This window comes from Haliaeetus leucocephalus, unplaced genomic scaffold (genome assembly GCF_000737465.1).
Source record: "Haliaeetus leucocephalus isolate CR32 unplaced genomic scaffold, Haliaeetus_leucocephalus-4.0 Scaffold229, whole genome shotgun sequence".
Taxonomy (NCBI): Eukaryota; Metazoa; Chordata; class Aves; order Accipitriformes; family Accipitridae; genus Haliaeetus; species Haliaeetus leucocephalus.
This window is the reverse complement of record NW_010972665.1, coordinates 5,895,232-5,907,583: the sequence shown is the minus strand read 5'-3', so window position 1 is coordinate 5,907,583 and position 12,352 is coordinate 5,895,232. Positions and strand designations below refer to the sequence as shown.

Below are 12,352 nucleotides of genomic sequence, written 5' to 3'. Positions count from 1 at the left end.
TTGCCATAGCTTGTTGTTGTCTGGTAGTTGCCTATATTTCATAATCTAGGGGAAGACAAACTCGCAGTTCATTCTTTTATACAGATATCTGTCTTATCAACGTAAATATTTGAGCTTCTTTTGAACTCTGCACAACCCATTGATAGCCTGTAACAAGAGCTCACAGATGATGTATTTTGTGAGAAAATATCTCGTTATCTGCTTTTAAATTTCTAATAATCCAGGGTGTTTCTTCAATTTATGAAATATTGCAGAATTCTTATTGGTCTTAATGCTAGCACTTCCTTTTTCTCCCCTCCATGACCTTAAATATGATCTGAATTTGGTCAAATCGTGTACAACTGCATTTCATGTAGTATGGTTGCACTTACTTGCATACCGGACACCTCCAAGTTCCTCTTTCACAGTTCAGTTGCAAGTAAGATTCCAGATCAAAGCACTAGGTATCAAAAAGAAATAAAGAAGGGGGGGGTGGGGGTGGGAAAAAAGAGGAAATCGAGGGAAAATACTGTATTAACTGAATCAGTTGGACAAAAGTAAAACTGCCATGAAAAAAGCCTACTAGCACTGAAAACTAAACCAAATAGCTTACTTTCTCCCTCTACATTAAACATATATATATAGTTAATTATATAGGTTGATAGACACAAAGAAATCCCATTTCATTAGGCTCTCTCATACAATAACCAAGCTAAAGGTAAGGTAGCAACACATGGCTGAGGGAATACTACCAGACCACTGGCATCTACTCACTTGTACATGCTTGCAATCGTGACCCCTTGCTGGAAGCTGAATCCGCCGGAATGTGATCGGACACTTCAGAGACACTTTAATAGCAGTTTGCTCTACTCCATCTTCCCCGTTTAGTGTCGCATTGCCAGAGGAAGCGGCTACGCTACTGAAGTTCCTCTTTACTGTTTAGGAAGAGGGTATGTGTATGTGTGAGAAAACACATGTGTACTGTAAATTCTAACATAGAAATCTGAAAGACCAACACTTCAACATTTAAGGGCCAATTTAATGGACAATTTATCCACATAGGTGTATTCTGTGTAATTTAGAACATTCTCCTGAACAAACCATCACACACATGCATATCAGCTATACCCTCAACAAAATAAAGTGCCATACAAGCAGTTAAAGCAGCCCTAAATAAAAACAGAATAATCCTTATACAGGGGGCTTTTAGGTAAGTCAAAAACGAATATGGGGGAAAAGCCAGAGAGATTCTCCTGGAATGGGAGAGTCCTCATTGGGAACTAAGCTTATGTCCTTGGTATTTTGTTACCCCCACCCAAATAGCCCTCAACATTTGAGGATACCGAGGATTTAATCTATGCACATGATGTTCTGGAAATTCCTGACAAGTACAGCTTAAGGTTTTCAATAAGCAAGTAACTCTTGTGTAGAAATACCGTATCACAAATGAACATAGGCATTCTGGAAAGTCATCACCCACACAAAATGAAAACTCACTCTTAGTGATACAATGTTCTGCTGGAAGGAGGCGTTTCTTTAGTAGACCTTGAAGTACGGAGCGAACTGATGGCCGGTGTACTAACTGCAACACGAACAAGTGTGACTGAAAGAAAATGCATTTCATTACCAAGAGAACCAACCGCACATAGTAAATACACTGCTGAACAGAGCTGCATTCTTCCCTTGGACACATGGCTTCCATAAGAGCCTGATGCTTAAATATGAAAGCCAGTTCTGCTCTGCTGCGCACATGCACTCCCTTAGGGATATTCTGCACACTGTGCAGTGTGTTATTCTGTGCTCCAGGAGCATAATGTATACAAGGGCTTTAAAAAAAAGCGAAGTTTTTCTGCATTTTCTCCCTCCTTAATATTCAGAATACATAGGGCTGACATATTAATCACTGACGTCAGGGTTTATTTTTAAAACTCTGGATTCTTTGACACCGTCTAGCCTACCTGCCTGCCCTCAGAGTACATCGGAAGTTGCAAAAACAATTTGCTACTGATGTGTCTGGAACCAACTGAATCTTCTTCCCCAACACAGAGCTCGTTGTGGATTCACAGGATGCTGCCCCTACTCTTAGCCACCAGATAAATGACATTATGCGGAGAAACATCAGTGCGAAGTAAAGCAAAATGGGTGGATGGCCTCTTGTCAAAGTGCTTCACACTGTGACCTTGGGAGAGGTAGCAGCTCTCTTTCTTGTCACTGACAACAGAACAGTCAAAAGCTCAGACTGTGTGTATGCAACAGTCTGCATTAAAAATACAGTACTTGTCTCTGAGAGTAACTAAACCATGGAAAAGGAGAAAGGGGAAAGTTGCATGGTCTAGACTGCATCACGGAATATGAATTTTTTCATCTGAAAAGCTATTTGAAAAAATCATCACCACCATCAATGATTATGGTGTTGATGTTCTCATGTCAAACCAAACACAGTTTAATAGCCTAAGTAAATGAAATTATTACCGGACAACAGTCTGCATCACAATAATCTGCTTCTACATTAATACACTTTAGCTGCCTTGTTACACAGGCACATGCTAAATAGGCAGGAGATCAAACTTCCTTCCTCCCCTAGACCACAAGTCTTTTCAGAGACATCAGAAAGACACCACTATATTCTGCAATAATTCAGCAGCAAAAATTTCCATATTAGCACTCTGACTGTGTCAACATCATCAAACAAGCACCTTACCAGAAAAATGCATGGAAAAAAATGAGAGTAAGGCTCTTTCAGCTAAGGCAGCATTTGCAAACTGTACTAAATAGCAAACTCAGCATCAGCAGCTGCAGCCATGAGCTCAGTGTACTTACACAACAACATGCTGTGACTGTAATTTGAATCGTGTTTCTTCCTGGCTGGCAGACGTGCTTTAGGTGCAGAGGTTTATGAGATGTCTTGTTGTCACCACGTTCAATGGTAAGTGGGGTTGCATTAACGCTGACCTGGACTGAAGCTGGCCAGTTTGTGTTCATTTGTCTGTCTTCATGGTGATAGCACTTGAACTGTAATTCCAAGTCAGACCTGTACAACAACCAATAAATTGTCCTTTAACTTTGCTTTCACATTGCAGAGGGAGATTGTTTTGATGCTAGGAATACTTTTTCTTTATCAATCAGATTATTCTTCTAGAATTATTGCCAGTGAATTACATAATATACTTTCTTCATAAAAGCCCTTAACAGAAGTAAGTCATGATGAATTAATGATGCAAGCATGCCACAAAGTTGTTGTTAATGTTTTACACTTATAAGGGACTTCCCAAGGGAACATCTCAAACCACTCTGCAAAACTAGACCACGGAATGATCCTGCAGAAAGAAAAATTTTAACATCAGGTAGGTCCTTCCTGTGTGTTAAGAGTTAAGAACAAGAAAGTGATACGCTGCAGTGGGTTGTGCTGGAAGACTGTGGGTTCTTCACTACTTTAGAGCATTTAAAAGAACACTTGAATGAACACTTGTCAGACAAAATACAGGTACAGCTAATCCTGCCTTGGAACAGGTAAATCAACTAAAATAGAATGACCTCTGTATCTCACCCCCTTTGTTTCTGTGATTCCCAATTAACACAGCTGTGGATTAAATCTACCCAATTTAGACCTTCTTTCAGAGCATGAATTCCTCCCACCTCTCTAATAATAACTTCCACATGCTATTTAGCTCCTCAAAAATTAGTTTTGTAACACCTCCAAAAAAGGAAGAGGCTGAGATTAAGTTAATCACAAATTAAGTGGGTAGAGACTATGACTTCAGTTTCATACATGGATGTTAACCTTGTGTTAGGAATGAGTAATTCGAAGAAGAAATTCAAAAGAACATGAAGAACTGAACTGAAATGTCAGGATACTGCTGTTCATGACAGCAAAAGACAGCCAAATGTTTATCTTTTATGCTTGAAAATCTAGGTGCTCATTTCTTCATCTTGCCTGAAGGAAGATATCATTGTATGATCCATGAGGAACAACTCATTCAGGAGATCATCACCTTAACTGCCATTTTCCGTACCCAAAACCAGAGATTTCAATTCTGACCTAATATTGTCTTTTCTGGATTTCAAAACATCAAGATTTAGCACTGGATAAAAACGTGGGGTTTTTTAAAAAGAAAGGTATAGAATACAAATTACCTGACCTTTCAACATAATCCATCTATATTAAGTCTTTCCAGGGTTTTTTTTCAGTATTTTATTAAGAATTTTTTGAAAGCTCTGTCTGCAAGATCCACTGGAGATTCTCACCTCACAAGAACACACTGCAGTCACCCAAACCCAGAGGGAAGCAAGGTTTGGTACCTCTGATATAAAAACCAAGCAGATTACGTGTGCTCCCGAGGACTCTGAGCAGGCCTGCTGGATGTCACAGAGCAGTGACAGAGCTCAGGAGACCCTCTTGTTCTTAGCATGCAGTGTCTCCACCATGGGACGCTATTAATAACTGAGCAGTGCTAAGACTGAACCAGCTTCAAGGCAACATTTTCCCTGCCTTCAACCTTTCTGTTTCTTGTAACCATGAAAAGTTCCCAGCGGGAAGAAAAATAGTTGCATTGCTATTAATTATGTGTGTACATGTGAGACGTTTTGCCGAATATTTTAACTGGCAGAAAAATACTAAGAATTGGCTCGATTCCACCATTCTCTATAAAACCAAAATCCATCCACACATGTGACTAATTCGTTTTTCTGGAATCCATCCAGCCCTGAGTTAAATGTGAAATGACTTCATTACAGGACCATCCGTTCTCCCCACTATTAACAAGCTTTTCAAAACAGCAGACCTGAGCACAGTTTACCTATGAGTCTTCATTAAAATAAGTTTAAATAAAGGCTATGTGTTTGGTGAGCTAAGGAAGAAAGAAAGAAAGAACAGATATTAAGAAACAGCCTCATGCCTCAGTGCAGCACTATAAATCTACTGAATGAGCCAGCACAATCCCCACTAGTGATTACTTATTAATAAGAACCGACAAATAACTGCCAAAACTCCCTCTGCTGCGAGTACTCCATGATAATGAAATGCAAGTAAGCAATAACTGACCTCAAAGTTAGGTGTTAATTATTGGATGTGGTCTGCCTGCAATCTCTCTCCCTTCCAAATCCCAGGCTACCTCAGGGTAGGGGGGCACCGTGGCAGCAAGGAATTCTGCATCCCACATCAAGCTTTAGAGCCAGAGTTTGCCCCTGGGGCATGGAACTGAGTGCACCTCTCTGCCCACCTCATGCCTTCCACACCATGGAAACAGAAGTCTCAAGTGGATTCCAGTGAATGGGAGGAAGATCCTAACAGGAAAAGAAGCTGAAGCTACAAGTTATCACTTCCATTAAGGTCAGGGGGTACGTGGTCCAGGCTCAGGAAGAAACTGAAAGTGAGGCAGGCGTAACAGAAAATGTGCTCAAGATGCTGCATTTTACCATCTCAGCTGCTACACCTGTGAAACAACCTCCATACAAGATGCTGAGCAACTAACCAGCCCCCCCCAGCGCACAGAGACAGACTCAAACAATGTCATCAGCGGCCAGGAAAAACACTGAGATGCTTTCTGAGAAAAACAGAACAAGGAGACAAAATTATTCTGTGGTATTTGAAAATATATATAAAAAAAAATTAAGGGTCTGATTTGTCATTTCATCTAAAGCCCTTCCACAAGCATGGTGGAATCAGGACATAACTTGGAATCACTTATGCAGATCTACATTAAACGCAGGAAGGTACCACCTAGGAAAACTATTCCTCTGTGCTGGAAAGTAGTACTTGCTGTAAGTGAAAACCAGAAGCCTTTGTATGTGGAAAGCTATGCTCCAATATTTCTGACCTGTCCTTACTTATGGAGTCACAGGAGAGGGGGAATTTCAGAACTTAGTTTCTAAAGTTCGGAGGATTTAAGCACTTGTCTTTCCAAATGATTTTACCAAGCCTCCAAATCAGGTCCTTCATTAGTGTGTTATTTTTCATTATCAGATACTCTGCACCATTTAATTTAAGCATAAACTGTAACAGCCCTGCATAGTTACTCCTGCAACTAACATTTCACAGGTCACAAAGCACCTAGGACTTCAGAGTCTCCTAAATGGAAGTTTGTAACGGCATCAGTCGTGCACGTCCCACACCCATTACACCCAGAGCAGAAATGACGGAACAGTTGCAGTGATTTTTCAAATACTATCTGCCATATGCTATCAGCAAGGAGATGCAACACAGATCAGGAAGCATTTTAGAATGTGTTGTCTCTGGAAAGTGACAGGTGAGAGTATCTGTGAGTCTAAAGGGCATTTTTCCTATCTAGGCCACAATTTTTAAAGCTAAATTCATGGCAAACCTAAATGAAGTTCATCTGGCCTGCCACTCCTCCACCACTGAGTGCAAGACTTCCTCACAGCAAGTCTGAGCTTACCTCCACATCAGAGTCTGATGAACAGTTGGCCGTAAGTGAAAGACATGGTTACTGACTGCCAGGTTGTGTTCCAGCCGGAAGGGCTCCAGTACAACACCATCTCTCACGGGAAATGTCAGACGCAGCTCATCATTGTGGTTGGCTGGGATCGAAGAGGGAGAGAAAGCGTGAACTTTCCCTTTAGCATCTGCAGTGCAATAATAATGTGTATATTTATACAAAATAGTAACAAATGGCACAGTGATCTGCTACTGGGTCTAACTTAGCAGGTTCATACACACAGAAAAGAAAATCACAAGTAACTACATCATCTAACTGATACAAGTGACAGGGCTTAAACTGACAGCGATGGCAAACCAAAGTCTTCCATTCTCCCACACTTAACATTAGGACCTTAGCATTCCAGCCACAAACAGAAACCAGACATGGCAAGAATTCCTGTTTTTTATTATTGGACAGGTTCTGTATTGAGGCTTACTCTGTTGGCAGAAGACTGACAACAAATCTCTTCATTATGGCAAACTGTGATAATGCTTATTTTCCTCGCTTTGAACTGGGATCAACATTACCCAATTAGTTCCAACAGTTTCATCAGCTGAAACTAACCAATGAACAAAGACACTGGTATTCAGTTACTATCTGATCTCATAAAAGGAGGTTTTGTGGTAGTTTACAGCTAATCTATGAAGTCATATGTCTTTAAATGCTGTGTTCTTGCCCAAATAATACTGCAGGCCACCTTCCTATACTTCATTTTTCAGCTATCCTGAACTCCAAACACCAGTTGCAAAGTGCTAATGCAGCAGCAGTTTTTTTACAGAAAACATAAAGGTTCTCCCAGTTCCCTAGTAAATGATATCTCCTATTGCTCATCAGTCACTTCAAAACCTCAAATATCTTGTGCTAGTATACAGCCAGTGAGATCTTGTTATTCCTGCCCTGTTCCCAGCCAAACACAACCGTGATGTTGAGTGGCTTTGAAAGGAACATATATCATTTTTGGCATACTACTGAATATTCTTAAGAAGCCTGTATGGATCACAATAGAGACACCGCTATAAATATTCACATTTTACGCTGTTCTGCAGTGATGTTCAATGAATGGCTTTGCCCTTGAACAGAACAGATCACAGTGAAAGTTCATACAATAAACAAGCCTACCAAGCACACATAACACAACCCAAAATCAAGTGTTTTATCTTCAGGAAGCATATCAAAGGAGTACTTCAGGAGTAAAATCCTTGCAAGTTTAACCTGGAAGAACTTTTCTGATACTCTGTTTTAGGAGGGGATAGTAATCTTTTTCTTTCCTGTCCACTTGCTTTAGTGAGCGAGCCTGCAGAGTGCACTCCCACCTATCACAACTTAGCAAGCCGTGCCTCTCCCAGAGCAGCAATCAGAGCTAGTTTCCAGACTCTGAAATGTACGTGACAGAGAACAGAGGGAAGATAAATGACTGTGGGGGCATTCTGTTTGCTACTCACTTGGAGGTGGTGGTAAAGCATTGATATTTGGTTTAATGTCAGGTGGGAATGGTGGCTTGACATCCTGGTTAGGTGACAGGTATGGAGGAATATTGCTCCCTGGAGTCATAGGTGGCGTGGGGTTTCCTGGAACAGGTGAATGAGGGTAATTTGCCACAGGTACAGGCCTTGATGGCTAGAAAATAAATAAAATCACATTGTTATTGCAGTCTGAAAATAAGAATAATAAGCCTTGTGAACTGCACTGTTATCAAACACCAAAGACTACAAACAAGGTAGGGAGGCCCCTTTGTCTCCAGAAGGGCAAGAAACCACAGGATGTCCCATGAGGCCTTTGGGGAAGAGGCAGACTAGGAAAGAAAAGCAGGAACTGAAACCAGCAGACCAGCCAGCTTAATTCAGGCAATGACCAGATACAAGCAAGGCTGCCAAGAGGCTTATCACGTTCCTCTGAACGCTCTCTTTCCAAAACCAACCAGCCATTCACTTCAGTTTTTCCACACCACCACAACCCACCCAGCCCTTTGTATCTCTTTGGCTTCCTCCCAAAATAGCCCCAGTGCACAAAAGCCTACATGAAAAACAAAATCCAAAGACATGCAATTAGAATGTCTGTGTTCCTTTTACTTCGATCTATCCTTTCTTCAACCCCTATCCAACTCATCTACTCAGAATGAAAGCTCTGGGGGTCAGGGGATGTCTTTTATTCTGTGTACCTACAATTTGATTCTGTTCTTAGTTTGCTGCTGAATAAGACAAACTAAGAGAAAAAGGAGATAAGTATAAATGGTAGCTATAGTATTAAGACACCATTGGTTTTGTTTCTTGTAATTAAGGGGATGGTTGCAGTTAACAGAATAAACCAATAACAATGATGTGAAGAAAGCTGACATTAAACAAAACTGCAATTGCATGGCACTCTGTTGTAATAGCTCATGTACCATAAACACATACACACGAAAGTGTCAGAAGATGAAAATCTTTACAGACAGCCAAAGTATCAGGACTTCAAATCTGATTCTGTATCTAAATGCTGCACTGCTAGCCTAGGATACTCTAAAGTACATAAGAAGAAAGCTGCATTCTGAAACCTTAAGCATTTACATTTCCAACCATCTTTGCTATTTTCTTTAACACATACAGTTACTATCTCCACAACCACTAGAATCCAAATGTTCAGGTCATGTCTGTTGCAAGCTGGAATTTTTCCCCTAGCCAGGATAATCTCCCTTCTTAACAAGGTCTCTTATTTTCTGTTTCTAGAACAGTTGATACTTGAATACAAAATAGGGGATGCATTGGAAAGGTCACAGATTCCCTGTTAGAACTATCCTGTAAACAAAAAACAAACACCATCTAAAATAAACACATTAAAATGTATTAAAAAAATCTGCCACTTAAAAACTTCACAGTGATCTTCTGGTGTCATTTTAGCATAAGTGACTGCACTGGAATTACAGTAGTTGAGGATCTGTCCCCTCCTCGTGTTATTCCTGGCAGTGTACTGCAAAACCTGCCACGATGCAACAGGCATTCCTTTGGGTACCACAGTGGACAGCTTGGTTGCACGTAGAACAGATGCTCTAAAGTAAAGGGTTTTGTTTTCCCTTTTTCTTCAATGGTGTGTTCTGTGTGAGTCATACCAGAACAATTCCAATGCAACACCAATGTGCAACTTAGATTCTTTCAGCCTCCATTCAAAATCAGAACGTAGTCCAGAGACTCCAACAGCTAATGCTTTAAAAGCAGGTCAGACCATCGATGGTCCTCCCCATTTTTATACTCACTGGAGTACCCCCATGCAAAAGATCACTTTTGTGTGCACTTGAAAGACTTCAAACCTCAGCAGGCCCTCAGTACAAACTCAGTTTGGAGAATACAAAGTGCTCAAGATGTAGCCATTAAACAGGTTTTAGGCAACATTTTAACAATTCTAATTCTTGCCCAAAACAATCAGCACAGAGGGAAAAGGAGAAAAGGGGAGGGAGAGGTCGAAGAACATAATGCAGACTTCAGTTCACCGATGAATTCTACAGCTGGAACAGCTTTTAAGTTTGGGCTGGCTTAATCCAACAGTGACCACTGGAGGTCTGAAATTAGGATGCTGCAATGTGGAACTTGTTTATTACAAATTTCCAAAGCTGTATTCCTGCAGGGTGCCATGAATAGGTGAAAATATTACACCTGAATCCCATTAGGTACTTCTTTTTACATGCTATTTTTTAAAGTGAACCCAACATTTTCTTGTGAAAGCCTCTAATGAGCTGCAGTAACATTCAATTTTCTTAATGAACTGCTCTGAAGTTACAGTGCAGCTTGGCTGATTGACTTGATTCTGTGATATCCAAAACATTAGTAAAAACACTGTGCATTTTTCTCTCTTTAATTACGTAAAAGTAGTATCTATGAAGTCATTAATGTGACTTAATTCATAAATGTCTACCAGAATGCAACAAGATAATCTAAAAAATTCTTACCTTGTAATACTGCCCCATGTTGACCGTTGGAGGAGGGTACTGCCCTGTGTTTTGCTGGCTTGGCATCCTCTGTCCAGGATAGTTGGGAGACGTAAGGGGTCTTGGAGGGTTAGGAGTGGGGTACTGACCAGGCTGGTTTGGAAACTGGCTATTTGGTCCATACTGCTGGTTTCCATAATTTGGCTATTTCATGACAGAGATGAAAGAAGACAAAGATCTGTTTCATGCAAGCAGCTGTCTTGAATTGAGTATTAGCATAAATTCAACAGTGGAATCAAAACAAACAAAACTCTCCAGTTAAGTACTCCTCAACTTAGTGCCACTCATGCCTAAACCAGGGCCCTGATGGCTGGAGGTGAATACTCACTCAAAAGCATAAAAGTCCTGCAAACCAAAGTGGGATAAGAATAACCATGTACCTTAACACACACATACACTCAGCCTTGCAGTGCTGTCAAATGGCACTGTGTTTGAAGAAACCAGAATTACAACCAGATGTAATGTTCACAGAATCTCTTGTGTTTTCGCAAGTGCTACCAGCCCCATTCCTGGGGCTCCTTTTCCAGATGGAGAATGAAAGCACAAAAAGAAAAATTAACATAAAAAAAAAAAAATCCTGGAATGGGCAGAGAATAGAAGCTGTGTTGTCCATGTCTGTCTTCTCAACACAACTGCTATGCTAGCCTGGTGCTAGAGTGTTTAGCAATACCCTAACAACTAAACAGAAGCTATTACTAGTCATAAACACCTTGCTAGTGCTACCTAGTACCGTGCTGCAGTTTTGGAATCAGAGTCATGAAAACCGGAACTTTAAAGGTAATAAAATGTCAATTTGAAAAAATAACTAGTTAATAAGAAGTTTCCACAAATGAAGCTTTCAAAAACCAACAAGCAAATAGCACCTACGGGATCTGCAGAATTCCAGACCAGCAAGCATGTAACATTTAGGGGACTGTTCAGTATCGACTTCTTGGGAACATGATCATATTCACTTAGAATGAACAACCTGCTTCTGAAGCAGCAAAAAGGGATTTACAGTCTTCCTTAAAGTATGAAATTGGAAGATAAGAATTATCTGAACAAGCCACATTCTATGTTTTCTTAACTTAATTGTAGAGTAAGTGGCAGTATTTAGAGTGAAAAGCCTTCCTAGAGAAGCATCTCCTGCAAAAGCACATAACTTTTTACATTTCTGATTATTTTTTTTATTAAAAAGTTTGCAGATCAGGAAAGAAAGGTAGCTCAATAATAAATGTTTGCTGTATTTTCTGCATACCATGGTACTCTCTGCTGTATGTTTTCTATAAACTCTTACTACCATTGTTATAGTCAGGTCAATACCATAATATTCAACACCTGGAGTTATAGCTGTTGTTGTCGTCTCAGTTTAATTCAGAATTTTACCAGGAAATTATCTTTGAAGCTAGTAACTGGTGGCTAGATTTGTTAAAGACATTTAGGTGCATATAGATGCTGAGAGTTGGCGAGATTCTCAAAAGCATCTACTACCCAATTCACACCAATTTGACTAGTAAAATGCATTGGTGCTTTTTAAAAAAACCAAAAGCTTGTCTGTCTACATCTTTAGGTGTCTAAATCTCTTTAAAATTTTGACCCTAAGTGTTTTGCCCAAGTTCATAATACAAGTCAATGGCGATGTAATTTTGTCTACAAAGCCACTTAGATCTCATATAACAGCACAGGAATTTACACAGAAATACCACACTCCAAATAAACTTGTATTAGATAAATACTGACACAGAGGGATTGGAGTTCAACACGATTTATATTCATCTCATTGTCCACGAAAATCAAGTTTCAAGAAGTTTAGAAAGCAATTGGTCTTTAAAATAAATGTTATTACTATTGGTGTTTATACAATGTATGCCCTGTATTGCCTTAGAACAACAAAACCATCCAAGAAAATGCAGATCACATGTATTGGGCTCAAATGAAGTATTTCACCTTCAACACCTCTTTTAAGTTGTCACGTTAAATAAATCCACTCCTGTGAAGG

At 40.0% G+C, this 12,352-nt stretch overlaps 1 protein-coding gene across 3 annotated transcripts in view; it reads right to left on the bottom strand.

The window, feature by feature from the left end:
- The window catches only part of ZMIZ1 (zinc finger, MIZ-type containing 1), a 160,594-nt gene that overhangs the window by 16,156 nt on the left and 132,086 nt on the right, over nt 1-12,352 (bottom strand). For 2 of the 3 annotated variants that reach the window (XM_010567836.1, XM_010567837.1), the window contains exons 9-15: nt 10,336-10,518; nt 7,859-8,033; nt 6,375-6,516; nt 2,800-3,010; nt 1,477-1,582; nt 754-914; nt 372-439 (exon numbers count right to left, since the gene is read on the bottom strand). In XM_010567836.1, coding sequence (XP_010566138.1) covers nt 372-439; nt 754-914; nt 1,477-1,582; nt 2,800-3,010; nt 6,375-6,516; nt 7,859-8,033; nt 10,336-10,518 — 1,046 coding nt within the window. Of the gene's footprint in view, nt 1-371; nt 440-753; nt 915-1,476; nt 1,583-2,799; nt 3,011-6,374; nt 6,562-7,858; nt 8,034-10,335; nt 10,519-12,352 lie in introns of all 3 variants that reach the window. The other variant, XM_010567835.1, reaches the window with a different exon arrangement.